Source organism: Paralichthys olivaceus, chromosome 5, assembly GCF_024713975.1.
Source record: "Paralichthys olivaceus isolate ysfri-2021 chromosome 5, ASM2471397v2, whole genome shotgun sequence".
NCBI lineage: Eukaryota > Metazoa > Chordata > Actinopteri > Pleuronectiformes > Paralichthyidae > Paralichthys > Paralichthys olivaceus.
The window spans coordinates 11953911-11981179 of record NC_091097.1 but is presented as its reverse complement, the minus strand read 5'-3'; the positions used below and the strand labels follow the sequence as shown (position 1 = coordinate 11981179).

The window sequence follows — 27269 nt, the reverse complement described above, 5'->3', positions numbered from 1 at the left end:
CCGAAAAATTGCAATTAATCACAGGCACTCCGAGTGTGCGCATGCATATGTGCATATGGAGTGGGGGGGGGTTTGTGACAGCGAAATGAGAAATGCGTGGAGGAAAAGTTTCGGAACCGTGTGTGTCACAGAGAGAGACGTTTTTCAGATTCCGATCACTTGACTATCAGCCTCAAACACCACTTTATCATCTGTGTTTTGCTGGATGATCTGATGCAAACACTCAGCGATACACAGCGTGTGAGTGAGTGAGTGCATGCGTGGTACACGTGTGCACTACACTGACATACGCTTGTAAATACCTGTAGGTATGTTTGGGAGAAGAGCGGCTCGGTGATTGACGTGAACACGTCGCCTCGCCTGCGGCTGGAGCCCGACGGGACCCTGCACATCTCCCAGACGTGGTCGGGTGACATTGGAACATACACCTGCAGGGTGACCTCAGTGGGTGGCAACGACTCCCGCAGCGCCCACCTCAGAGTCAGGTCTGCATATTTTCCTCATGTCTTATCTCGCTGTTTGCATTTTTCTTCCTCTTATTTACAGCTGTGATGGATGGATGTTTTCGTCACCGTTGTGGTTTATTGCTGTTCACCTCTCCACGATCCATCAAGCTAATATTTACAATGCAGGGCTCTTAGTTTGGCTGTTTAATTCTGTTATTTGCTGCCTCTCTTGCCTGATTCTATTTGCCTTTTTCATTTTTACGCAGGCAACTGCCCCACGCTCCAGAAAACCCAATAGCAATTTTGAGTGTCTCAGAGAAGAGGGCCATCAACCTCACATGGGCCCAGGCCTTTGATGGAAACAGCCCCCTCATCCGCTACATCCTGGAAGTCTCCGAAAACAGTGAGTGGTTTGGAGATCATTGTCTAAGCAGTGGCACCGTCAACACTGCACAAACTGATGCATTTTATTGTTTCTTGTTAGTAATTTTAAAGGCAATATTCTTGCTTTAATATTGTTACCCAGAAGCTCTCATTTCCTCCCTCCTATTATATTACACTTCCATTGTTTTTCCGAAATTGGCACTTGCGTCCTCTCTTAACTTCTGCAATCAGTAAAACTCAATTGCCTCACCTTCCCCACGAATGATCAGGGGAACCAAATTGTGTTGATGTCCAATGCTCTTATCTTCTGTTCGCTTGATAAAAATCAAAGAAATGTGAATGCTCTCACCCGGGGAGAGTGAATCGTTCAACCATTTCTCACCGAAGCTCAAGCTAACTGAGAGGATGACAGCTCATTAAAAGGAAAATGAATCCGAAGATGCAGATGGGATCTGTTTTTGTGGATAATTGAATTTCAATCTGATATTTAGAGAGGGAGTACACAAAATAAATTACCTGTTTTTATCAGTGTGGCTGCAATATTATTACGGAAACTGAAACAATGGTGTGCGATGATAGTCAGGAATGACATTCAAATATGAGTTTGTGGAGAGATTTTTCTCAAGAAAAGTGTTAATGCTCTCACACAAGGTCATAAACTGACTGCTTGTTATTGCTCACAGCCCTTTTTTGTACATGTGTTTTTTTTTTTTTCTCCATCTCAGATGCCCCTTGGACGGTGCTGCTGGCCAACATTGAGCCAGAGTCTACCGGGGTTACCGTTGGTGGCCTCATCCCAGCGCGTTCGTACCAGTTCCGCCTGTGCGCCGTCAATGATGTGGGCAGGGGCCAGTTCAGCAAAGAGACTGACCGGTGGGTATTGTTAATGTGCATCCACTGAAATCTAAAACGCTGCTGTGTATCTTAATATGTCAACCAGCCACGAGAACAGCGTTGCACTTTGTGGGCCTTCGCAGTTGCAGAACGAGCCGCTCATCCGCCCCTCGTCTTGGCAGCTTAATAGAAAAAAAATTCCCGTGATTATTTCCTGTTAAGTCCACTTTTTGGCTTTCACTCCTGTGGGTGTGAGGGAGAGACGAGCCAGTTTTCCGGGACATGCCGTTTTCAAGATAAAACTGTGAATGAGCTGAAATTGCACTTTGTGAAGACTTGATTCGTGTGCTGACCCAGCTTCATCTCTCTCCCTCCTATTAACTGTCTCGGCTGTACTTCACGAGTAGAATACAGAGAGGCTTGAAAGAGGCAGTGATCCACATGGACTAAAATCTCAAGTGAATTCTCTTGGCTGGTAAGACGAAGTGGTCGTAATCAAACAGGCACACCCCACACCCGATCACACACACACACACACACTTGTTAGCTAATCAGAGTTCACCTGTACAAGCTTCTATCTGACCCCGTCTCCGTCAGCACCACCAATTTGCTGCTTTTATTCCTGCAGCATGGAGCTCTGCACCCCTACCCACCACGCACCTTTTTCGCACCACACACTCATTCACAGAGCTGAGTTGTGTGAATGTGCCCAGACAAGAGCACACCGCAGGAGGGTGACTGAGTGTCAGTGAAAGTGCAGGGCTTTTCTGAGGCATCTCTCTGGCACACCTCTTTGATCCTAAACACTCTGCTTTATCTCCTCCAGAGCAGTGCTCCGGTGCACTGGGAAGAAATCAAGATGTCATCTTAAATTGACTTAAGGGAAAAGTCTGCCTCGATCTCTCTTTCTTGTTCTTTTATATCGTTCTATCACTCGCTGTCTCTCCATTGTGCTGCTGCTCCATTTTTACCAGGGCCTCTTTGATCCTTGTCATGCCACAGCGAGATGTCCCTCTGTGGACAGTATTATAGAGAATGTGTTTTTGGACAAAGACACAGCCACATTGCACCCACTTTGCTTTATGGCGCTTTAAAGGAAAAAATGAATACAAAAAGCGGGCTTTACTATGATTTGATGTCTATGATGAAATGAGATTGAAATATACGAAACCGATTATAATTAATGCATATCTTCACTCTTTGTCTCTTCCATCATTCCCCTTTCCCCTTTTCCTTTTCTACGCCGCACCAGGCTAACTCTCCCAGAGGAGCCTCCCAGTGCCCCCCCGCAGACCGTCATCGCAAGTGGCCGCACCAACCAGTCCATCATCATCCAATGGCAGCCACCCCCGGAAAGTCATCAGAACGGTCCACTCCAGGGCTACGTCATCAGGTAAGAAGACCAGACAACCCATCTAATTTCTTTCCGGGGATAGGTGCCTATCCTATTGTGCTGTTCAGATGTAATAATAATTGTTATGTCAGCTCCTTTTCTTCTTCACCATTCCGCTTCATTCTCACTCACCGCTGCAATAGAATAATTGGTGCCAATTAAATACCTTCCTCTCTACTCTTTATTCATCTGTTGTCACCTCTCTTATTGTAACCATTTAATATCTGTTCAGCCTGGCCTCTCTCCCACTGCTACCTTTTCTGCCTCTATTCTTTTTCTCGGAGAATGTCTGTTCTGATGTATTTATATTTTTGTCCGTTTGTCTGTCTCTGTCAATTATTGCCCCTGCCTGCTAGGTACTGTCTGTCTGGGCTTCCAGTGGATTGCCAGATGAAAAACATCACCAGCCCGGACCAGACCAGTCTGCTCCTGGAGGACCTCATCATCTGGACCAACTATGAGATGGAAGTGGCAGCCTATAATGGAGCAGGCAGGGGCACGTACAGCCATAAAGTCACTGAGTGGACTCTGCAAGGAGGTGAGGAGATTCTGTTGGCTTCATGAATCCCATTCATCGCCTGCAGCCTCGTCGCAGTGGCTGAGCCTGCAGCACGAAACATGTGGATGACAGTTCAATCCTATCATCTCTTATCAGCCATCAAATTAAAAGCCACATTTTCTCCACAGCAAACTGTAACTTTCAATGCTTTGCTAACCTTGAAACAGGTGATTCACACATGTTGTTAAGACAACTGGTACTTTCTTACTCTGTCTGCACCCACGTAGCCACTATTCACCTCTCAGCACTTTTTTTTTGTCTGTGTGGTTAACTTTGCAGTAAAGGCAATGCTCCAAAACAAATTATATGTAAACCTGGGACATGAGCCAATAGCCAATAAGAAGAAAAATAATCAAGGTCCTATTTTCGTCTGGTTGATTTTTACTGTTTTAATTCCCTGATTTGAATCTTTTTTTAACAGCGTGCAATGAAAAAGTGTACTCTGAGTAAAGTATTATTTTTTTCTCTGATGGCAACACTTCACAAAAAAATAAATCCTGGAGACGTTGGCAGCGTCTCTGAGCACAGATTGAATTGACTGCACATAAACCACCCAGGTGATGATGTACGTCAGACTTGTGACATAGCTTACAACGGAAATTGCCTCCATTGATTTCTTGTCTCATTGCACATGCTGAGAAATATAATTAGAATGCACGTTGTGAACTACTAGTTCCATATTTCCATCAATCCCAGTGATTTCAACACCTTATGTTCTTTCCGTCTCTGTCTATTACAAAATCTTCAGAGGACCTGAAAGCACCATCTGGAATCGCTAGACAATGTTTTTGCATTTGATAAAAGAATCAGTCAATTTATCTATCCACCATCGTCACATGTGTTACTGTAAAATTACACCAAGCTGAATCGAATACAATTATTTTCGGCACCTCATCAATGAACATTAACATGCAGACTTTTTAATCAAAATATATAACCAATGTAGACGTTAGTTAATGCATCAACACCCTGAAAGGTTCCCTCTTTATTAGAAGTAGCTTGAATCATTTTCTCCTAACCCTCTTTTCTAAAAGTCAATTCATAGATTACACTTTAAAATGCTGCTGCCAGACTTAAACAAGCAGAAAAAAGAGGGTAGCGCTCCTGGTTTAGAGATGCCGCGCTCGCTTCCAGTTTGATTTGAAATTCCTTTAACTTGTATATAAAGCTTTGTAAGGCTTAACACACTCACATATCTTCGTATCCCTGTCATGTTAAATCCACTCCATGAACAGAGATCCTCCAGACTCACTAAAAATTCTCAAGAGCACTCATATAAAAATTGTGAGTGTTTCCTGTTGCTCTGTTGTACTCCCCTGCTTTGATGCAGGACTCGCACATCTTTTGGCTGCATTAGATTTTTACAAATGGTCTTACCGCAAGAAGGTTCCTGGTTCGAATCCCAGCTCGGCCAGTGTGTTGGCATGTCGGTGTGCGTGTGAATAGTTGTATAAGCAGTATAGATTTATCAATTTTGTTGGTTTCAAGTTTAAGATAATGTATTTGTTTGTATAGTCGTGTTTCTTTGTTGGCAGATCTAAAATGATTTATGGAGAAAATCTTAGGCATATGATTCCCTATATTTATCTGACCCAGGCATTTTTCTTTACCCAGTGGGCCACTCACAGAAACACCTACACTTTCACACACACCCCCATTCACTCTCTCAAATCACATGTGTGCTGCAAATGCAAATTTCAGTAAAGTACAGCTTTACGCTGTAAAGAGGCTATTTACATTCATGTTTATCTCTCCTCACTATTATTTTCTCACTTTCTCATCTTTACATTTCGATTCATATTATCTGTTGTGTCTTCCTTTATATTATGGGCGTGGAGTCTGAGTGTGTGTGGTGTAAAAATATTCTATTTCTGTCACTTTTATTTAGCCTGATGATTATAAAATATTTCAGATGCTCCAGAAGTAATTGATCATCCTTGGTATATATTATTATAGAAATCTTGGAAACTTCAGCACAGTACTTTTGATGCCTGATCAATCAGTCATTTAATGAGTGGGTCCAAACTAGAATCTGCAAATAAACAAATGTGCCGCATTTGAGGAAAGAATTAAAAAGCTTGAGATTGCTGCGTTAAATTATCAAAACTGTGAAACCTGGAAGGTATGTGGCACAACTCACTGTTTTATTTCCATCTCGCTTCTCCTTGCAAAAAATTAATAATGATTTCATCATTCCAGTCACTGTCAGTGAGTAGCGGCAGCGAACAAGGCATTCATGTTGTTTAGCTCAGCTCTCATTAATTAGACGTCTCCATCACTCACTCCATTAAAGGCACAAGAGCAGATCATGATGTGAATTTAAATGCATTCAAAGAGAATCAAGGATAGCGCAGGGTTATGAGGGCCAATACGTTAACGTGCGACTCCCCGACTGTTTTCCGGTGTTACATCAGAATGGCGTGCTCACTTCAATCAAAGTGCTGCAGGCTTCACCTGGAAGCCGCCTGAGGCAACCGCTCTCACACCCTGTTTGATTGGCGTGTTCGTACCTCCTCAAATGAGCCAAAATACCAAAAAAAAGAAAAAAAACACTTCAGACTGATGCGAGGCTGGTCTGAAAATGTTCTTTTCCTCCCCTGTATCTCATCCATAATCCCTCCTCATCACCCCCTCCCCTGGCTTTCTGCACCCCCCTCCCTCCATCTCTCTCTCCCCCACTCTAACTCTCATTTTTTCATCCTTTCCCTGGATCAGTGCCCACTGTGCCACCAGGAAATGTACAAGCCGAGGCTGTCAACTCCACCACGGTGCGTTTTACCTGGAGTGCCCCGAGCCCTCAGTTTATCAATGGAATCAACCAGGGATATAAGGTGAGCAGCCCCCCTCTGTCAACTAGTGCTCTCTAGTGGCCAGAGGTAGAAGAGCACCCTGTCATTGAAAACAGTACAAGCGGTGACATTGTGGAAGTAATCAGATGTATGTAAATTAATTCAACAAATTACTTTAAACTTGAATTTAAATTCTACTATGAAAAAGGATACTGATGATATGATATTATCTGCGTTAGTAAGCCTATAACAGAGAAATTAAAACACTGTGCCCAATCGCATCATTTCCAGCTGTTGGCATGGGAACCCAGTCATGCAAATGAGGTCACCATGGTTACGGCGCGTCCCAACTTCCAGGATAGTGTTCATGTCGGCTACATCTCCGGCCTTAAAAAGTTCACAGAGTACTTCACGTCAGTGCTGTGCTTCACTACCCCAGGAGACGGGCCCCGCAGCCCATCTCAGCGGTTGCGCACCCATGAGGATAGTAAGTGCAGCCATTCGGGCTATTATATGGTAGTTGTGGATAAACTGAGATAATTATGTGTCAGGCTGTTGTTCTGTTCATTTAACTGTCTGCTGTTGTTATTTTTTATAGCCCCTGGTGCTGTGGGACACCTCAGTTTCACTGACATTTTGGACACCTCGCTAAAAGTCAGCTGGAAGGAGCCACAAGAGAAAAATGGAGTTCTCACAGGTAACCATTAAAGATGACGTTAACATGTCTTCTTTTGCACAATTTAGATGTCGCTGAGATTTGTTAACTGTGGAAACTATTTGCCACCCCAGGCTACCGTATATCCTGGGAGGAGTTCAACAGGACCAATACTCGGGTGACCCATTATTTGCCCAGCCTGACTCAGGAGTACAAGGTGACAGGGCTCACTGCCCTCACCACTTACACCATCCAGGTCGCAGCCATGACCGCCAAGGGCCAGGGCCAGCTCTCCGCTTCCACCATCTCCTCTGGTGTGCCACCGGGTCAGTGGTCACATGAGCAAATGAACAATTTGACTTGTATTTGAAATATCCTCTAAATACTCTGTTACTAGGTTTTAAATTGTCAATCCACCTCTTGTGACTGGACATAATGTTTTTAATTTTAATTTTAATTTTTCTCTGTCCTCTTCCACAGAGTTGCCCGGTCCTCCCACCAATTTAGCCATTTCCAACATCGGCCCTCGTTCTGTGACTCTGCAGTTCAAACCCGGATATGACGGGAAGACATCCATCTCCCGCTGGCAGGTTGAAGCTCAGGTTAGACACTTAGACGTAATAAGAACAATCTGTTTTTGTATGTTTGATGTCTTAATATTGGCGTAGAGGTGTAAGTAGCTTATTAGTTTAATTTATTTAGCCCCTGATATCACTCTGCGTTTCAGATTGGCATAATAGGAGAAAATGAGGAATGGCTGATGGTTCATCAGCTGGCTAATGAACCTGATGCTCGATCGCTGGAGGTCCTGGAGCTAAACCCTTATACTTTTTACAGGTGAGCACACACAGCAAATTACGCCCGTAAACTGTATTTGCTATGTAATAAAACCCATATTTTGCACGATCGTCTTGTATAAACTGATCCTCCTTTATCTTTATGACCCATTTTAGTATCATCCTGAATATGTGGCTATGTTTGTATTGTTTTCTTTAGTTCTCTCCTCATAAACGGATCATATTCTCCATTACTGCAATGACCTAGTTTCCCCCATGGCCATCATTAAAGTTTCATCCAATCTAATCTAATCTAATCTACTCTAAAGTAATCTAACCTAATCCTTTCTCATATCGCTTGCCTATAACGAGTAAAGGAATCCAGAGTCAGCTATTTTTCTCTGCCCCAGGTTCCGAATGCGTCAGGTAAACATCGTGGGCACCAGTCCTCCCAGTCAGCCCTCCAGGAAGATCCAGACCCTGCAGGCCCCTCCAGACATCTCCCCCGCCAACGTCACCCTGCGCACAGCCAGCGAGACCAGTCTGTGGCTTCGCTGGGTGGTGAGTTAGCACGGCTCATTGCTTTTGGGCGTGACTCAGCGCGTATGGAGTTGGTTAGGTTTGATTAGATTATTATTAAAGTCAAATATGCATGTCCGGGTTTCGACCTTGCTCTACTGATACAGTGCGCAGTGTAGATTACTGCTAGATGAATATTTCCATTTGCTTCCTTTTTTCATTTTTGTCCTTCTAGTCGGTGGTGGTGGAAAGTCCTGTTGGGATGAGACTGAACTGACGAAATGCCCTTCATATAATATTTGAATGCTACACTCAAAAGCTAAGCAATGTGAAAATCTGATGTAGGCATATTCATTTTGCCCATGAAAATTACAGAGGTCAGATTTGTTTGACAGTTCTTTCTTTCAGTTCTTTCTCTCTCTCAACGGGTGATTTGAAAAATTACATTAAAATCAACTCATCCACTTTTATCACAAAACCTCAATTTAGAATTTAGCACACGTGATTCTTCTTTATTGTGGAGCAGATTTTTACCTTGGATGAAAACGTTTATGTGCTAATGTGCTAATGTGCTCTTGTACTCTCGATGCTGAATAAAGATGATGGCATTTGTTATATTTCAGAAAGGTGCATTCACTCTGTCCTTGATTATTGCTGTTGCCTGCATCAGTATTCGGCCAGTGTGTTCTCTGCTACATCTGCCCATTATCGTCACTGTGCCAGTGCCTGAGCTCGGTGCCAGGCGGTGACAGACAGCAGCAAAGTACCCCCCCGCAGCTCCTGCAGGATTTAAAAAAGTGCATGTTACCTGGATTTAACAGCAGAGGGGTGTCAGCCGTGTGAAACAGAACCAACAAATTAATGGAATTAATGGTTTTGGCTCTTTTGAAAAGCTGGGCTAAACTGTAGTAAAATTTTGTGGTCCACTTTATTGCCATGGCAGTGGAAGTCCACATTAATTTGAAGAACACGAGCACTTTCATAAAAGTCCAGTACATGTTTGCATTGGAATGCGCAATCATCATGCTCAATTATATGCATAGGTCAGTGTGAGAGTATTAAACATGTAGGTCTGGTTTTTTTATTTATTCTTACTGGCTGAGCGACTTTTTGAGTCATTGCCAACACCTGCTTTTGCGCAGCAATTAATTTATATATTGATGAACTAATCACTCAAAACCTGCACAGCAATCATGCATTTAATTACTTTTCAATAACTATATTTCCTAATGAAATATGAAATATTGAGACTATTATTAATGACCTGGGGGATCTCTCACAGCCTCTTCCAGAGTGGGAGTACAACGGAAATCCAGATCTCCTCGGCTACAAGGTCCAATACTCCAAAGCCGCCTCTAAAGGGGGCGTTCTCTCTCACGTTATCATGGACCGGCTGGAGAGGGAGTTCACCATCGAGGACCTGGAGGAGTGGATGGAGTACGAGGTCAGAGTTCAGGCCATCAACGGTATTGGCTCAGGACCCTGGAGCTCGCCAGTCCACGGCAGGACCAGAGAGTCTGGTGAGGATGTCCACAAAAGCCCACTTTAAAGTCAGATAGATTTGATATGTGCATTGGAAGTGCTCTAAACTTGGGCCTTTACCTCCTGCTGCAGTGCCCTCCAGCGGTCCCACCAATGTGTCAGCCTTCGCCACCACCTCCAGCAGCATCCTGGTGCGGTGGGGAGAAGTCCCAGCGACTGACCGCAATGGACTCATTTTGGGATATAAGGTCAGATAAGTCATCCGCATAAGAATCTATAGAAAATTTGACTCTATATGACTGTAGAGTAAATTAAACAGCATTACACCATCCCATTCAAAAATCAACTCACTGAATAACGTCCCCTGCGTCTCTCAGGTTGTGTACAAAGAGAAGGACTCGGACAAAGCACCCGACTTCTGGACAGTGGACGGCAACACTAGCCACAGTGTGCAGCTGAGCGGTCTGGGCAAGTACGTCCTGTATGAGATCCAAGTGCTTGCTTTCACTCGTATCGGAGATGGAAGGAGCAGCTCGCCGTCCATTCTGGAGAGGACACTGGACGATGGTAAATGGATCTATTCTATCAAACATTGTTTTTCTCTAAATGTTTTTAATGGCACCGATGCTGAGAGGATTTCAGTTCATGATGTTCAATTTTAATTTCCTTGATGCAGTTTTTATGAAAGGATTTATGTCGCATATAAAACTAATTTGGTTTTTTGTTTTTTTTTGTGACAGTGCCAGGACCTCCAGTTGGCATTCTCTTCCCAGAAGTTAGAACCACCTCAGTCAGGCTCATCTGGCAACCGCCCGCACAGCCCAATGGCATTATCCTGGGTGAGAGTTCAATATACAGACTTTCAGATATTATTGCGAGACAAAGACAAAGAGGCAAATATGTTTATCTGGTACCTTTCAACAACAAGGCAGTTCAAAGTGCTGTATACCTGCAGCAATAAAAGGCATCAAGACAAGCCAATTAAAAAGTACATAGATGAAAAGGATTTATAAAGACTACAATAAAACGGAAGATAAAACAAATAATTAGACAGAATAAGAATTATAGAGTAAAACTTACAGTGCAGCTGCAGTGAAGTGGGAGATGTGAAAAGTGGCAAAGAGAAAGTTCTGGTTTCAACAAAATACTTTGTTGCGTGTGTGGACTTTCTCTCTGCTCCCCACTATTGTTTGATTTTGAAGTGCGGCTGGATGTTTCTCTTTGCTTCAGCTTTGTAATGCATCACTGAGTATTATATGAGTTTGTCTTCTCAGCCTATCAGATCACATTCAGACGAAACTCTTCAAATAGCAACGCCGCCACTGTAGACGTGCTGAGCCCCAGCGCGCGGCAGTACACGGCGACGGGCCTGAAGCCAGAGATGGTTTATGTATTCCGCCTCACTGCTCAGACACGGAAAGGTTGGGGGGAGGCGGCTGAGGCTTTGGTGGTCACAACAGAAAAGAGAGGTAAATATACTGCAGTTAAAATGTATTATTTAATTTATCCACCTCATAAATATGTAATCAAGTTCTGGAGTGACCGTGCGTGTGTGTGTGCAACCTTCAGCTCGACCCCAACCAACGAGCCGCCCTGTTGTGCCTCAAGAGGAAGTCCAGGCTCGCAGAGTGCTGTTGTCATGGGAACCAGGCAGCGACGGCTTGTCCCCAGTTCGTTACTACACAGTCCAGTACAGAGAGCTGCCCGACAGTAACTGGACCGTCCACTCTGCATCAGTCAGACATGAGACACACTCCTACATAGTGGACAGGTACGCTTTAAATATTATATCCTTAAAAAACTTATGAATACAAAATACGGGTACGAATATATGTGGGCTGTGGTAGAAACCAGTAACCACTCCCAAATATAACAAAAGGATCAAATGCAAAACAAACCGGTCCTCAATACAAGTTCTATATCAGTATTAAAGAGAAAATTGGACATATTTATTAGTGTAACAGAAAAAAAAAAAAGGCTTGATAAATACAGTATGAATATCATAATTTAAAAGAGCTTTATCCATCAGATATTTTAGAAATCTCTTTCTGGAGCCAGACAATGACACGGAAACCAGTAAATGCACATTACTCCATTATGTTTAATAGAAAACTGACCTGCAGATGTTTCATACAAAGGCAGATGAAGATTTTTAGCGTGTAACACGACGTCCACGTTGCACTTTTTGTCTTTCTCTCTTCAAAGGTTAAAGCCGTTCACTTCTTACCAGTTCCGCATTAAAGCCACTAATGACATCGGAGACAGTGAGTACAGTCAGGAGAGCGAAGCCATCACCACGCTACAAGATGGTGAGACTTTGCCCACCCGAACATATCAGCGTCACTATCTGTTCTTTCTTATGTTGTGTGAACATGCCGTCACATCTGTGTGTTGACTTTGGATTTTCACAGTGAATACTTGACATCCTTTGTGCTTGTATTTTGCTCTCATGCTGTTCCCATCCAGAATGTTTGAATTATATATCGCTCTCCACAGCTGGTTTGCTTTGTTAACACCAAAATGCTTTTTTTTTTGTGGTGTTTTGTTTGCTTATCTTCTAGCCCCAGACAAAGCCCCAACAATTATGTCTGTTACACCTCACACAACCACATCTGTGCTGGTCCGTTGGCAGGTACGCCATTGAATTACTTGGCGCTATGACTGGAAGAATGAATGGTGACAGTGGAATTTGTTGGCCGGAGCTGCAGATTCTGTCGCACATGTTTGGAAAAGTTTTGAGCATTAAGCGCACCTCCTCTCTTTTGCAGCCTCCGTCTGAGGATCACATAAACGGGGTCCTGTTGGGGTTCAGGGTCCGATACCGAGAGTTACATTACGACAGGTTGCGCAGCTTCACCGTCCGTACGGTCAACAGTCCTTCTGCCAACTGGGCTGATCTCACCGGTGAGTTCACCTCTTCACTGTTTCAACTACTTTGGGTTACATGCACGGAGTGATGCTACCTTGATTCACCAGTGTTCTTATTCAAGTCAAAGATATATGTATGCATATGTGTACTTTATCGTAGGAGTGCCAGAGTTCTCACAATTTTACTGTTGCTTATATGATGCTTGTACTTAGAGCAGTCTGTTTTTGGTAAGTGCAGAGAATGTATAACAACAATGACAACAATAATGAAAGAAACTAAAGCAATTTAGACAAAGGAATATAAAAGGAATAAAAGACTTCCAGTTGTTGAATGAAAAGTTCCTTGTTGTGTGTTTCATCGCTGTAAATCTGTCCTATATTTGTATCTATTTATAATATGATGTCAGATGGTGATTTGCCTAAAATAATTATTATATTATTTGGAGTATTGTCACTGTAGAGATTATGTTTAATTGTCAGTATAGTTTGACTAAGTGACAGAAAAGGAAAATATGTCAGTGATTAACGTTCTTTTCGCTTCCTGACCCTGATCCTGTCATAAAGGCTGTTTGTCAAATTAACATATGAGTCTCCTAATGTTTCCACTCCTCCCTGATCCTTTGACCCTCACCCTTGTTCTCCCGACCTTCCCCACCCCCTTTTCATATCTCCAGCTCCTTACAGTGTCAGGAACCTGAGTGAATCCTCGCTCACCCAGTATGAACTGGATAGTAAGTGTTATATAATTTCCCTTCATGTCTTCTCCTGCATCACTCTCTGTCTGTCGGCACGTCATCTCTTATACTTCACATCCACAAATATATGCCATTTCTATAATAATTCACAGCAAGTGCACGTTGCACCGTCCTCCCACTCAGCCGTATCCACTAAGGAGCCACTGCTGACTCTTATGATGCGTATATGGTTTTAATCTCTCCAAGATGCCATACCATTATTTCAGTGTGTTTTCTTTCTTTGTAATCACTGTCAAATCTCCCCCATGTCCCAACAACAACCGCAATTTTTTTCTATCAGTTTTCCTTATAATTCCATCCCTCTTTTTTTTTTTTCTCTCTTTCATTTGTGAAGTTGTGTTGCCGTGGGCATCACTATGACTGTGTGTGTCTCCTCGGAATAACTTGTTTTTTACAAGTTTATCTTAACTGTTCTTTTAAAATAATGTGCCGGGTTCTCTCCTTGCAGATTTGAGTAAACACAAACGCTATGAGATCCGTCTCAGTGTGTACAACGCTGTGGGGGAGGGTCCGAGCAGCACGCCACAGGAAGTGTTTGTTGGAGAGGCGGGTAGGTTTTTTTCTCACACTGTGCGGCATGTGTGTTCATCTTTATTTCTTAACTCACAATCACTTACAAACAGTGATAACATTTCTAATATAGGTGTTATCTGAACTTTGCCCCATTCTAGTTCCAACAGCCCCTCCCCAAAATGTGGTGGTCCAGTCCTCAACAGCCACACAGCTGGATGTCACATGGGACCCTCCTCCTCTGGATGCTCAGAATGGGGACATACAGGGTTACAAGGTACAGATTTATTCTTATTTCTAAGTTTACACTTTATTGTCCTCAAGGGGAAATTTGTTAAATAAAGTCTGAAGTTTTAATTTAAAAAAGTGATTCTGCATCCTTAACTCTTATTCTGTTTACAGATATATTTCTGGGAGTTCCAGCTCCAGAATGAGACGGAGCGCCTGCGTACGCTGTTCCTGCCGGAGCTCGGTGTGAAGCTTAAAAACCTGACAGGCTACACCACCTACATGATGAGCGTGGCGGCCTTCAACGCTGCAGGGGATGGACCCCGCTCCCTGCCCACCAGAGGGCGCACTCAGCAAGCAGGTGAGTTGCACTGAATCCAGATGTTCAGAAAGATTATAGTTATGGGTTAAAAAGGCTTAGACTCTTTATTTCTTTACACCTCATTTCCTTTCCTCTGTCTGTCTCCATATATCTGCACAATTACTACTTCTGACTATTTAACCAGAATGTGCTCGTGTGGTTGTGTTGACTATAACTCAGGGTTAAGACACATTTATGGTGAATGCTTTTATCTTGAGTCAGTGTTACACAAAACTACAAACTGCAACTATAGCTTTAAGACAAATAACTTAAGACCCGATCCTCCTATTTCCCGAAGAACATTCTCACTGAGGAGCTTTCGTCCAGTGAGATGAGAGATCATCTCCTCCAGGACAAGCCTCAGGGGTGGAAGCCCAGTGACAACAGAGGAGCAATGAATACAGAGCGCAGGGGGGGGACACATGTAGATTAGTTTTTTGGCTGCTGCTGCACAAAGACGTCTGTGTTTATCAGCGAGTGAGAGTCCCTCCTCTGCGGTTTCAGCACAAAAATGGTTTACAGTATCGTCTTTTCCGCCCCCTTAAAGGCTGTGACATTGGTGAGGGGTACAAAGTGCTGAGAACTTAAAAACACAAGCAGGAATTTTGGCTCCATGCACCACGGGATACTGGGAAGCAAGCCAGCACGAGCTTTTGTGAATTTTATGCAGAATTGTGGGTAAATCCTGACACTTAGCTGGATCTGCGTTGGGTCAGCAGGCAGAATTCTCACAGCTCCCCATCAAGGTCACAGTAACATTCTTGTGTCTATTTTGAGATTTTTGGTGACTCACTTGCTTAAACAGTCATATGGGATTTTTTCCCCCCCGTTTTTCACATTGTTGTGAGCCACAGTTGATGCAAAAAAACTATTTATTGTTGCTCTGATAATAAATGATGAAAGCTCCATTACTGCTGATCTCATAATATTTATGTTTCATGTCATCTCGCATCATTTTTTCATGAATGTGTCAAATTGCTTTCCTTGCTTTGAGCACCGCCTCTAGATTTCTGCCATGCTGTTTTTTTGTATAAAGTATAATTTACCTGTGTGTGCGTCTGCAACAGAAGTTGTCGGCTAAATTCTTATTATAACTTATAAAAACTCAAATGTCTTCTGAAGAGCAACATCAAGAATAAGGGACAAAAATAACTAATTTAATTTAGTGGTTCATCACCTTTTTCTCCTCTTTCTCCACCCAAAGCCCCCAGTGCTCCCAGCTTCGTCCACTTCAGTGAGTTGACCACCACCTCTGTCAACGTGTCATGGGGAGAGCCCAAGCAGCCAAACGGCATCATTGAGGGATACCGCCTGGTTTACGAGCCCTGCACTCCAGTCGATGGTGAGAAACTGGGCCTGGAGCCTCATAACTCTGTCATGTCTTGACATTCCTCAGCTGGCTCCCTCAGACATTGATTTACAACATCTAGCCTCATTACTGTGTTCCTTTTTAACTCACGCTGATTAAGCTCATGCACTAATCTGCCATAGATGAGCACAGGCCCTGCAGTGGCATATATGGCAGGGCTGATAAAATAGGTTGGAATGCTCTGGTGAGACTTTGCACTGCTTTCTCTCACACTAAGAGAAACATGGCTAATAGTTGGCTGAGTACAGTTGCCTGGTCCAGATAGGGAAGTAATTGAGAGCAGAGGTGGAATGCTGAGCAGAGGCTGCTGTGGTCCCACGGCTATCCAGTAATGGACCCCGAGCAAAGCTGAGCAGAGTAGCAACGACAGGGAATTCCAGTTGGTCTATTCTAAAAAGCGCTCCGGTGTCACTTCCTGTCTGGATATCTGAGAAGCCGCTTGCATAATACACCTTCTGTTAAATGTGCAACATATGTGTGTGTGTGTGTGTGTGTGTCTCTGACCGTGTCTTAGTCACTGTGAAGTTGTCTGCGTGCCTCTGTGTGTCTGAACAAAGCTTGGCTATTTGTCGCTTGTAGAAAGCAGTATCTAGAGTCTTAGTGTTTCCTGTACAGACTCCTCTCCTCGCACTCCAGGTGTCAGTAAGATAGTGACAGTAGATGTGAAGGGCAGCACTCCCTTGTGGATGAAGATCAAAGACCTGGCCGATGGTGTCACCTACAACTTCCGCATCCGAGCTAAAACGCTCACTTACGGGCCAGAGGTCGAAGCCAACATAACCACTGGGCCGGGAGAAGGTGCTCTTTTCTAACATTCATGTCAGTAATTTCTTTTAGTGGCTCCCTGACAGAATGAAACTGACCTTTTTTTATCGTCCCAAGGAGCCCCGGGCCCTCCTGGAGAACCCTTTATCTCTCGTTACGGCACCGCCCTCACGCTGCACTGGACGAGTGGCGATCAAGGTCGTGCACCCATCACCAGATACGTTATTGAAGCCAGACCCTCTGGTGAGTCACAACAGCTCCGGAGTAATTTTTTCTTCTCCTCAATGAAGATAACAGTGATAATTGATGTGCTGACACGTTTTCTCGTCTTTAGATGAAGGATTGTGGGATATCCTTATCAAAGACATTCCTAAAGAAGTGACATCCTACACACTTAACCTGGACATGCTAAGAGAAGGGGTCACCTATGACTTTCGAGTAATAGCAGTCAATGACTACGGATATGGATCTCCCAGCGCTCCTTCCCCTTCCATATCAGGTTAATTGTTCTTTAATTAGAATTAAAGCAAAACTGTGCTTATTATATAAAAATGTTTAATTTAGGTATTAACTTGTATTATTTGTTGTGTTTTCAGCCCAGAAAGTTTCTCCCTTCTATGAGGAGTGGTGGTTCCTGGTTGTGATTGCTCTGGTTGGCCTCATCTTCATCCTCCTCCTTGTTTTCATTCTCATCATCCGAGGCCAGAGTAAAAAATACACCAAAAAAGCAGATTCAGGTAGGAGACCCAGCTGACTGCTAAAGTCAGCGCCAGCGTTTCTCTTTCTCTCTGTTTCTGCAGCTTAAGCTATTGACTGGAATTTGTCTTCCTCTCGGACAGCGCTGCTGAGAATTGCACTTTAATGATTGCACATCTGAAGTCTATTTTCGAAGACGGAAGTGTGAAGGTTTACACAATTAGACAAATGACCTGTATTCCCGTACATAGTTTGAGCTGACGAGCGAGAGATGAGAGTAAAAGGTTACCAGCTGAAATAGGCAGATGAATAAACATTATTGTTCATGTTTAACTGCAATGAGGATCAATACTAGGATTAATGGCTTGGCAGCGGTTTAACGCTCAAGTCATTAGTCAGGCTGAGAGTAATTATATAACTACAGCACCAGTGACTCTCACACTACTGAATCAAATAGCCGATTTTCATGACTGCGACTTATCCCAGGTGACATTTCTGTAGATAGAAACTCTTTATCAGGGTCTTGTCTTCAATCCCCCAAAAAATTAGGACGGGGCACTTAATCAATCCGTCAGTTAATCAATTAGTGGATGTATAGGTTGTGGTCAGTTGACAGCTAATTAGAGTTTAGGGCACTTTTTTTAGAATTGGTCTGGAACTGCTCAGAGTAGGTGGACACAGTGGTATGAGAGGAAGGAGGGTGACGGGAGAAAGAGTGAAGGGTCAGGTCAAGTCTTCCTAAATCTCCTACCAGCAGCTCTTTGGCTTAGTCAGTCTTTAGCGTGGTGCCAGGGTTACCAGGGTCACTGAATGGGGCTTGGCAAGACCAGTCCAGACAAGGACTGTGTTTGTGTAGGGATACAAAGAGGGTCTCTTAGCCCCTCTCAGCCCCTCCCCACTTTTCCCAGCCGCGAAGATGGACTGACCCGCTGGTGGCTGTTTGTTTTACAAGAGGTGAGGGACTGGACAGTGAAAATAATGATCTGCAGATGAAGAGAGCAGCATTTAATGTTGAGGATGAGGTGATTGACTAGAGCTCCATTGAGCAAGGCAGGGTCTGTGTGTGTGTGTGTGTGTGTGTGTGTGTGTGTGTGTGTGCGTGCATGCATGTGTGCGTGCATGCATGTTCAATACTCATGGGTGGGTTGAATGCAGAGTTCAAATGTTCTGTCCTTCTCTTCTTCCTACCATTCTTCTTCTTCTAAAACCCATGTGTACTATTTCTCTGGTTTGAAAAAAAGTACCCATGTACATGTTCACGCCTGAAGTTTTATTGTGTGTTATGCTCAAGACTGAAGATCACAAATCGCTTATTTTATTCCACGACCATTACAGTGTCGTCCTCCTACCCCTGTCCAGGCAACCACTCCAACTGCACAGCGCTGCCCCTGACCCATGGAGAAATGGTGCGCCTGGACGAGGGACGCTTCCCGGCCCTGGAGCTCAACAACAGACGCCTCTCCATGAAAAACTCATTTTGCCGCAAGAACGGCATCTACACACGGTCAGTTCCTTCAGCCATCCACGACGATCAGCTGACCATTGTATTCATTTGCTGAAGGGAACAGATCCAACTTCATAAATAATATTGTTAACTCGGTTTTGTATGAGTTTCCTCTCCCAGCTGAGTGTGTTACTTATGATACTGACAGGAATTAATAATGTAGTTTTTTGTGTCCCCTCCTTCCCTCACAATAGTCTGTCATTCTTGAGAGAACAAACTGAGCCTGGAGGAATCCAGCTGCTGATTTCAGCCTCCTTCCGCTCCCTTGTTGATATTCAGTGTTTGTGTGAAGTAACAATTTATATAAGGGGGCAGCACAATACCAGCTGATTAGCATTCATGAGCTTCTGCATGGGCCCTTTGTCCGTCCGTCACAGCTTCAGAAAAAAGGGTGCTTATGGGTCAGAGCCGGCCATTTTCACATTGGCCCCGAGCCCAAAGTTTCTCTCTCAAACGGCGTCAGTGTGAGAACGCGTCCGACATCCCATCAGCTGGACTTTGGCAAACTGGCTCTGTGGTCATGTTTGCTTACACATTAGATAAGAGGAATTTCGCAAACGCTGCAGCATGAGAAGCAAAAGGAATGTTCCATGCAGAGACGTGGGTCACACATTGGGTGACTGCATGGGCGGATGGTCATGTGGTTGCTTTGTGGGGTTGGGGGGTTCAAAGTCTGCTTCTTGTCATTGCAAAATACAACATGATTTTTGCTTTAGTGTGCATATTTTTGTTGAATCTAGGGGGGCGTTAAGGGCAGCGGAGTCTCTGCTGATTTTTACTTGACCAGGGAGGCCAAAGAAGGGGATCAAAAGGGCCTTGAGATCCTCCCTCCCTTTGAAGGGCTCCACTCTGGTTCTGTGCTCTTTACTAATGATCTGTGGACGGAGGAGGGAGAGAAGGGGAGGTTCCCTGTGGGATTATTTGAAAGGGTGAGGGAAAGAAGGATGAATTAGTAAGATAAGGCAAAGGGAAACATACAGCGCTCCTAAATAATTCAATGCTCACAGGCAGCATTTTGGGTGTAGGTGTGATAGGAGGAGCAACCATCACTCCTCCTCTGTCTACATGTGGCCCCATGTTCTTGTAATTTCTGACACAGCCTTGTCTGAATTTTCACTGGATATATATATATATATAAAATTCTCATAGTCCACCCCCGCACGTCATCCCCTTCAACCCAGAGGAGATGTTCCTTTGTTGTGTCTCAATCCCTTCATAGCCTTTGCCATGTTGTGTCTTCTGAGCTCCCTGATCTTGGCATTTCCAGGGACTTAGCTCCTGAACATATCTCAGTTGATACATTATTTTTATTTTCACTTGAGAGGTCGTCAGGGTTGTCTGCTTTATGCTCCAATATTAAACTTGACATCACAGAGTTTTATGCTTGTCTCTTTTGCCCCCACATACAATGTTTTCCATTTCGGATCATTTAAACATTTACTTTCATGCCATTTCTAGTTTATGTAATTCTTTCGTCTTTCTTTCTCTAAAACCAGCAGAGCAAAGTCTTCCCTTAATGCTGCGTTAGCCTGAGTTACATGCTGAGCCCACTGATGTAGCTCAGTGATGTGAAGATAGTGGTCTGGTCCAACCATCCCATGCAATCCCAGCAGACCTTGAACACAGCAGCAGTCATCACTGCAGAAGAAGGAAAATAATTGCCTGCACAGATGTTTCTTGCTGCTTCACTTTACGGACTTAATGACTGGAGCCAAAAGAAGCTAAGGGTCTATTTACTTGACCTGCACTCATAAAGGAACTTCATAATACTTTGAGCTCAGGGCTATGCTTAGTTACACAGCCTTTCTGCAGGATGTCTAAATCTACAACCAACGGTCTTCCAGCGCTAATCACCACAAAGAATCCTTTCATGGAGATACTCATGTTTATGCTGAATTCTGTTTGCACATCTCATGACGGTTAAAGGAAGTTCATGCAGAACCCCCCCCCCCCTGCCTGCCTCTGATGCCCCGAGCAGACATTTGTTAAAGATCAGGATCAGGGAAATAGCAAAATCATAAAACCACATGTAATCTCTTCCCTACGTGTTCTCATAGTGGCTGCCAGGGATGTATAATATGTGCATGTTGAAGTAAGCAATCATCTCAGCACTTTCATTACCTCTTCAATTCTACCTGCACCAAGGGGGGCATGTTTGCACCCTTTCCATTTGTTTGTTGGTTGTTTTGTTAGTTTTTAAGCGAGATTGCGATAAAACTGCTGAACAGATTACCACAGACATTTGGTGGAAGGATGAAGAATGGGTCAGGGAAGAACCCATACAATTTAGGTGCAGATCCCGATGATATTGCAGAGATATTTGTGCAGTTCAGTTGAATTTAAAGGGACTTATGGGCCTTGGTGGAGGTATGTGCTCTACTTGCAGACTTAAGTTAGTCACGTCAAAGGTGTCAGTCACAGGAATGATATATCTTTCTCTTGATTTCTGTCCTTTGCATTCAATCTTTCATCAACTCTTTCTCAATCTCCCTTTTCTTCATCTGTACAGTTCCCCACCAAGACCGAGCCCTGGAAGTCTGCACTACTCAGACGAGGATGTCAGCACTAAGTATAATGACCTGATTCCTGCAGAGAGCAGCAGTCTGACAGAGAAACCCTCTGAGATATCTGACTCTCAGGTAAGCAGTGACCCTGCCTCGCAGCCAGTGTCGTCCTCGTGTCTGGAATCGCCAATGAACTGGAACTTTTCAGAAAACTTATCACAGTGTTTTCCCTTTTTGCCACAATTATCATCTATCATCTCGATAACCTCCACTGTTTCTGCCATAGTCACTGCTTTGCTAGATGCATAAACTAGATAGCTGTATAATTAAGAAGCAGAATTTATGAGTATAAATTAACGACAGTCAACAATCTGCCTCGAGTGAATCACCTCAAATTAAATATCCTGTGTTAGCACAGGCCAGTCATGGCTGACATTTCTGGCATCTGAATTTTAATACTGACTCCTCTCATGGGAAGAAAAACTATTGAGCCACTTCTCACGTCTCATTTGGAAAAATCTCACAGCTAATTTATTTTCCTCAAACAGGAAATGTCCTGTTAATATGACCTGCTGAGTCTCAGCTCATCATGTGATCATCTCAACAGCTCAGTTTGTGTGTGTGTGTGTGTGTGTGTGTGTGTGTGTGTGTGTGTGTGTGTGTGTGTGTGTGTGTGTGTGTGTCTGTGTGGGGGGGTATAATAGGGAGGTCCAATGAAGGGAAAGGGAGTGTAGAAGTGATGATGAAGATGAGGATGATGGATGCCAAAGATAGAGAATCTAATTGCAGCAGATTCTGAACATCTGTATTCCCACACTTGCTCCGGGTCTCAACAGCCAATTTATCTGGTACCTGCACAGTCAAAACATTGTTCACTCCTGTTTGAACAAACACCGCTCCCCCGGGAGACACAAACGGGTGTTATTCTTTTCCTCTGCATTGCCTCCCACTGTTTACCTGCCACTTGTGCAAATAAATGTAGCTTCAGCATCTGTTAGGCTGTAACGTCTCAATAGAGCAGAAGATGGGCAGGCACTTGTTAGGCACACAAATGTACCTAGAGTGTGATGTTTTCTCTGTAATTTGCTCTCTCTCTTGTTCTTTAACTGTTAGTGTTTGTCAGCCTATATAATGTGCAAGAGTCACCCACACAAACATTAAATGACGACAGAAACAAAGTAAATCCTGCAAACGTTATCTCTGTCGAATTCTAGGACGCTCCCGTGTACACTTATCAATTCTGTGCTCCGCAGAGCAATGGGTGAGACCCTCTGTGTGAAATAGACGAGATCATCTGCCCCATAGAATCTCACATGGATTAATAGATTTCCAGTTGTCTCTCTGTAGATATTCCCTGCTGTGACCCAGTCGCTACATCCACACTTATATGTTTTAGCTTTAAAACGTCTAAAATCCCTTTTGCTACGTCTGCACGTGGTGTGCACTCTAGTTTTCAAACCCCTGAAACAGACCTTCTGAGACACCGCTTGCCCTGTTTAAGTTTGAAAAGGTGGCTGCATTTTAGACCAACAGGCAGAAATGGAGACATTTGTAAACGTGAATGCAGATTGTATATATTCCTATTGCAGAATCGTGGGATATTTATATTTCGGTGTGTTAGTACGGACAGAGATTATTTCTTATTTAAAGTTATAACGCTGCTGGTTTTTGGAGTCCACACTAACACATACTGAGTGTGGATGTAGCCAGTGTTGCAGTAGATTTAGCTTTGATTTGTGAATGTGTAAATGTAAATGTAAGTGTTATTCTCTGTAGTCAGAATCCTAAATGTCTGCTGTTGTTTTTCACTTTGTTTGGTAACTGCAGTGATTTCTAACTCTGTGTCCACGCTGACTCACAGGGCAGCGACAGCGAGTATGAGATGGATCAGAGCCGACAGAAGACGCACTCCTTTGTCAACCACTACATCAGTGACCCCACCTACTACAACTCGTGGCGGCGGCAGCAGAAGGGCGTCTCTCGTCCACCGGCGTACGGCTACTCTCAGCCCGAGCCCCTGGTGGAACAGGAGTCGCGGCAGCACCCCCCGCCCGTGCCCCCTCTGCCTCCTCTGCCCCCTCTCCTCCCCCAGAGCGCCCCATCCCCGCAGCCACAGTGCCAGGGCCAGGGCACTCTGTTCAGGCCAAAGGGAAGCCGGACTCCCACCCCCTCCCTGCTGTCCTCCGAGCCCCCCAGCCAGCACAGCACCCTGTACCGGCCCCCCAGCAGTCTGGGCTGTGCCACTCAGGCACCTACCGCAGGCTTCTCCTCTTTTGTTTGACACACAGCTCTCCTTCCAATAACAACAGGACCCTGAGGACGAGTCTTTGATTTTGTTGTTGTTGGTTTATTTGTATTTCACTCTTTCTTTTTGATCCTTCTGGGTTTTTTTTCTCAGCTCTATTTTATTGACAGAGTTGTTGCTCAATATTAAGCATTGCAGGCATCTTGAATAGCGCTTTCTTCTCTGTAAAGAGTGTGTGTGTATGACTGTGTGTAGCGCGTATGGTTGGTTTGTCCATGTGATGTATATTTCATGAAAAGACAATCATTTGAAAGTTTATATGCGTCGCTTGAGTACATTTATTTGAAGGTTCAACAAGACGAACAAGGGATAAAGAGAACCTGAGGTTCTGAAAAAAACAAATCCTTGTTTTAAAATGCTGTATCATTGTTTAATATGAGAGCTTTATGGAAAAAAACATCACCTTAGAATCATAGTTTATGGACCACTTGGCTTGCTGAGACTGGACAATGGAAAATCAACCACTGATGGAAAACTGTGATGATTGAAAAGAGGACAAACGTAAAGTGAGAACTGGACTCGGACTTGACGGGAGGCAGGAATGGCCACTGTGGCTGTTGGCTGCCTCTGAGTTTCTCACTCTGCCTAATCACTGTTATCTCCACCAAGGGGGTTTTCACACGTGTCTGTTTATTTGTCGGCAAGATTATGCAAGAAGTACAAAACTGATTAGCACCAAACTTGGTGGAGTGATGTGACGTGGTCTGAAAAAATAACATTACATTTTTGGGCAGATTTGGATCATTGACTATGAATTTGAATTGGTTGCCCTGAGGTCTGGTGTATGTTGTTTGACGTCGGCCTCTGCAAAGGTGCGAGCTCTCTACTGAGTGCCATCCTAGTTGGAACTGCATTATGTGTTTACTGTATGTACTTGTATTATATTGTTTACAAGATATTTATATCAATCAGCTTCGAACATTTCCAGAACATCACTAGTGACAATGTTATGAATCACATTAAAGCATTGTGGCACCTTTTATAGTCGTCTGGGGAATATGTTAATTGTGTGCTGGTGTCAGTAGATATACAAACTTAGGTAACTTTATTAACATACATTGTTTTGCCTTTGTGTTTACACACAGAATATAACACCGGACCAAAAGCACAAATCTCTCTCTTCTGATCACAATCACAGCAAACATAATGCTATTAATAGAAGTGCAAGAATAACTCACTTTGATCAGATTTCTAAGACATAACGAACAGCAGTAGAAAATGTGATGAACTGTACAGTGCTAATACACAATAATCTAAATGATTATTAAAATGTTCACAAAAGTGACCAAACCAAAAAAAACATTTGTACGTTTCCGTTACAGCATTATGTGAAAAAATCTGAAAAGAAAATATGTATTTATCTCAATTTGTTTATTATTAAAGAAAAGGCCAGCTCATAGACTGTATATAAAGATGGACTACACGACTGCTCCCCAAAAGTGAAGCCAAAGCGTGTTGATCGGCCCCTGGTGGCTGGCTGCAGAATAGGTCATGACTCCTGCCTCCTCAATGTTAGTGTTCTGGGACACGGACTGAACTAACAACCTCAAAGTACTAGTAGTTTGTATCATTTCAGGGCCTTCACGCTAATGTTGTGATGATTTTTCACCTGAGTTTTGTTTTAATTAAATTTAATCCTATAAAAACAGGGTAAGACATCATGACTGACAGCGGAAACGGACTCATGATTGGACGAGACCATGCATGGACAGGACCTCTTGTGCCGCGGCTCCATCCCCCCATTGCTGCTGTGATATTGCTTCAAGTATGCAAGATGCTGGTGTTCGTATCGTTTTGGCTTTGAGCCATGTCATCCTTTTTTATATACAGTTGCAGGCGTGACTGTGTATCTATGTTTATTTAAAAAAAAAGCTTTATTAAAGTACGAACATCAACGAGGCACAGGTATTGTCTGAACAATGTATCACAGAGGGTTGTGTTGTGATATTTATTTCTGTGCGACATGTTACAGTGTGACATGGCATTGAAACGATGACTAAAAATGTGTTTTATGCTCGCAGTGCACGCATATACAGATGTTATAATGTTTTTACCGCACCTTTGAATATACTGGTTCTTTACTATGCTGCTGTGCTGCAGTTGGACCCTTAGTGTATAAGACGTAGACATTTGGTCCTCAAGGCCCAGAAATATCATCTGTCAAATCACCAATGTGAACATACCTGTATACATTATTAGGGGAACATTATGGACCTATTCATGGTAGCTCTCTAAAATAAAATACTCTATTTTTTAATGGCTTTTCTTCATCTGAATATTTTAGATTGCTAGAATACAGAGTTGGAAAAAAGAGGTGTGATTTTTAATTCATATATTCAACATAAGAGAGTATAAGCGAAGGTTTGAATTTCTGACCCCTCAGACGACTGTTTAACACAGACAGACAGTTCTAAGTAGACCTATTTGCATAGTCTGGTAGACAAAGTGATTAGAGGTGACACTTGATCCTACAGTGCAGAAATAACCGGATTCTCTAAGCCACAACAGAGACCTGATTTGGGATGCATAGGAGCACGGTTTGCAGGGGAGAATTTGAAGAAGAACCTGATCCGGTGCACGCATGCTGAAAAGCTGGGGGAGGGCAGAAGAGTGTGCCTGGGTAATCTCCTTATTACGGGCCGGAAAACATCGATCTTAAGCGACGCAAAGAGAGGAGAAACAGGGATCAGACTGGAAGGCTTTAAAGAAGAAGAAAATCTTAAGTCGACACAACTTATAGTGATATTGAAGCTTATTTCATTGGCCTCATCAGAAACCAAATGAAAGAAAGATGGAAAAAATAAACTCCAATAACAATATCTGTGGTTGATTTATAATTATGCAAATCACATTTCTCATTCATTCAATTCAGAACCATGTGAAAATCTGATTTAAATGTTTTACGAGAAAATATTTCCCAGCAGAAATCTTGGAATCGCTGAGGGTAAATTAGTCATATTATTTTAAACAGCTCTATGTTGTGACTCAAAGTTATGGTAATCCTTTGTGCGCAGATCTATCGTCACCATTCACCTTCTGCCAATGCACGGCAGGGAGCCAATCTTCTCTTCACACAGACTCACAGACAGACAGACGGGGCTTCTCATCAAGAAATCTGTTGCATTTTTATGTTCTGGTTCAGTATGTCCTCATGGCACCGACTCTTACTGAACGTGTCCTAATTCTGACTGAAAAATTGTGATGTGTGTGAAGTTTTTTCACTTTTGATGACAATGACTTTTGTCAACATGTAAAAGGCAACTGGTTTATTATTTTCCATTTGCACAGATGCACAGTAGCGTCACATACTCGTCAGTATATGCATCCGGGTCGGGAAAGTCAATACATTTAATACTACTAAATTGTGAGAATCCTCAATGCTCTTCTTTGTTATCCTCTGCAGGACAACACGCTGAAGTTTGTGCATACTGGTTTCAACAAATTAGGCCTGTCTAGATATTTGCCATCCTTATACAAAGTAAAAAACGCTTTGCACACCCAAACTACCGCCCACACAGACACAAACTTGTTGAGTGACATAGCAAAAAGGTTAAAAGGTGTCTTCTG

General features: G+C 43.4%; 1 protein-coding gene across 7 annotated transcripts in view; it reads left to right on the top strand.

The window, feature by feature from the left end:
- The window catches only part of sdk2a (sidekick cell adhesion molecule 2a), an 83227-nt gene extending 57625 nt beyond the window's left edge, over positions 1-25602 (top strand). For 2 of the 7 annotated variants that reach the window (XM_069525184.1, XM_069525183.1), the window contains exons 13-46: positions 309-485; positions 713-849; positions 1556-1703; positions 2917-3057; positions 3414-3595; positions 6332-6447; positions 6697-6892; positions 7004-7102; positions 7195-7386; positions 7541-7662; positions 7788-7897; positions 8247-8397; positions 9638-9875; positions 9970-10085; positions 10215-10404; positions 10578-10676; positions 11112-11306; positions 11407-11608; positions 12043-12146; positions 12399-12469; positions 12606-12741; positions 13380-13436; positions 13909-14010; positions 14132-14247; positions 14373-14559; positions 15764-15901; positions 16544-16726; positions 16811-16936; positions 17028-17192; positions 17290-17430; positions 18725-18893; positions 21403-21532; positions 22612-22658; positions 23259-25602. In XM_069525184.1, the coding sequence (XP_069381285.1) occupies positions 309-485; positions 713-849; positions 1556-1703; positions 2917-3057; positions 3414-3595; positions 6332-6447; positions 6697-6892; positions 7004-7102; positions 7195-7386; positions 7541-7662; positions 7788-7897; positions 8247-8397; positions 9638-9875; positions 9970-10085; positions 10215-10404; positions 10578-10676; positions 11112-11306; positions 11407-11608; positions 12043-12146; positions 12399-12469; positions 12606-12741; positions 13380-13436; positions 13909-14010; positions 14132-14247; positions 14373-14559; positions 15764-15901; positions 16544-16726; positions 16811-16936; positions 17028-17192; positions 17290-17430; positions 18725-18893; positions 21403-21532; positions 22612-22658; positions 23259-23700 (5125 nt within the window). In that variant the 3' untranslated portion in view covers positions 23701-25602. The remainder of the gene's footprint in view (positions 1-308; positions 486-712; positions 850-1555; positions 1704-2916; positions 3058-3413; positions 3596-6331; positions 6448-6696; positions 6893-7003; positions 7103-7194; positions 7387-7540; positions 7663-7787; positions 7898-8246; positions 8398-9637; positions 9876-9969; positions 10086-10214; positions 10405-10577; positions 10677-11111; positions 11307-11406; positions 11609-12042; positions 12147-12398; positions 12470-12605; positions 12742-13379; positions 13437-13908; positions 14011-14131; positions 14248-14372; positions 14560-15763; positions 15902-16543; positions 16727-16810; positions 16937-17027; positions 17193-17289; positions 17431-18724; positions 18894-21402; positions 21533-22611; positions 22659-23258) is intronic. The other 5 variants (XM_069525185.1, XM_069525186.1, XM_069525188.1 and 2 more) reach the window with 5 other exon arrangements.
- Positions 25603-27269: the final 1667 nt, after the last annotated feature.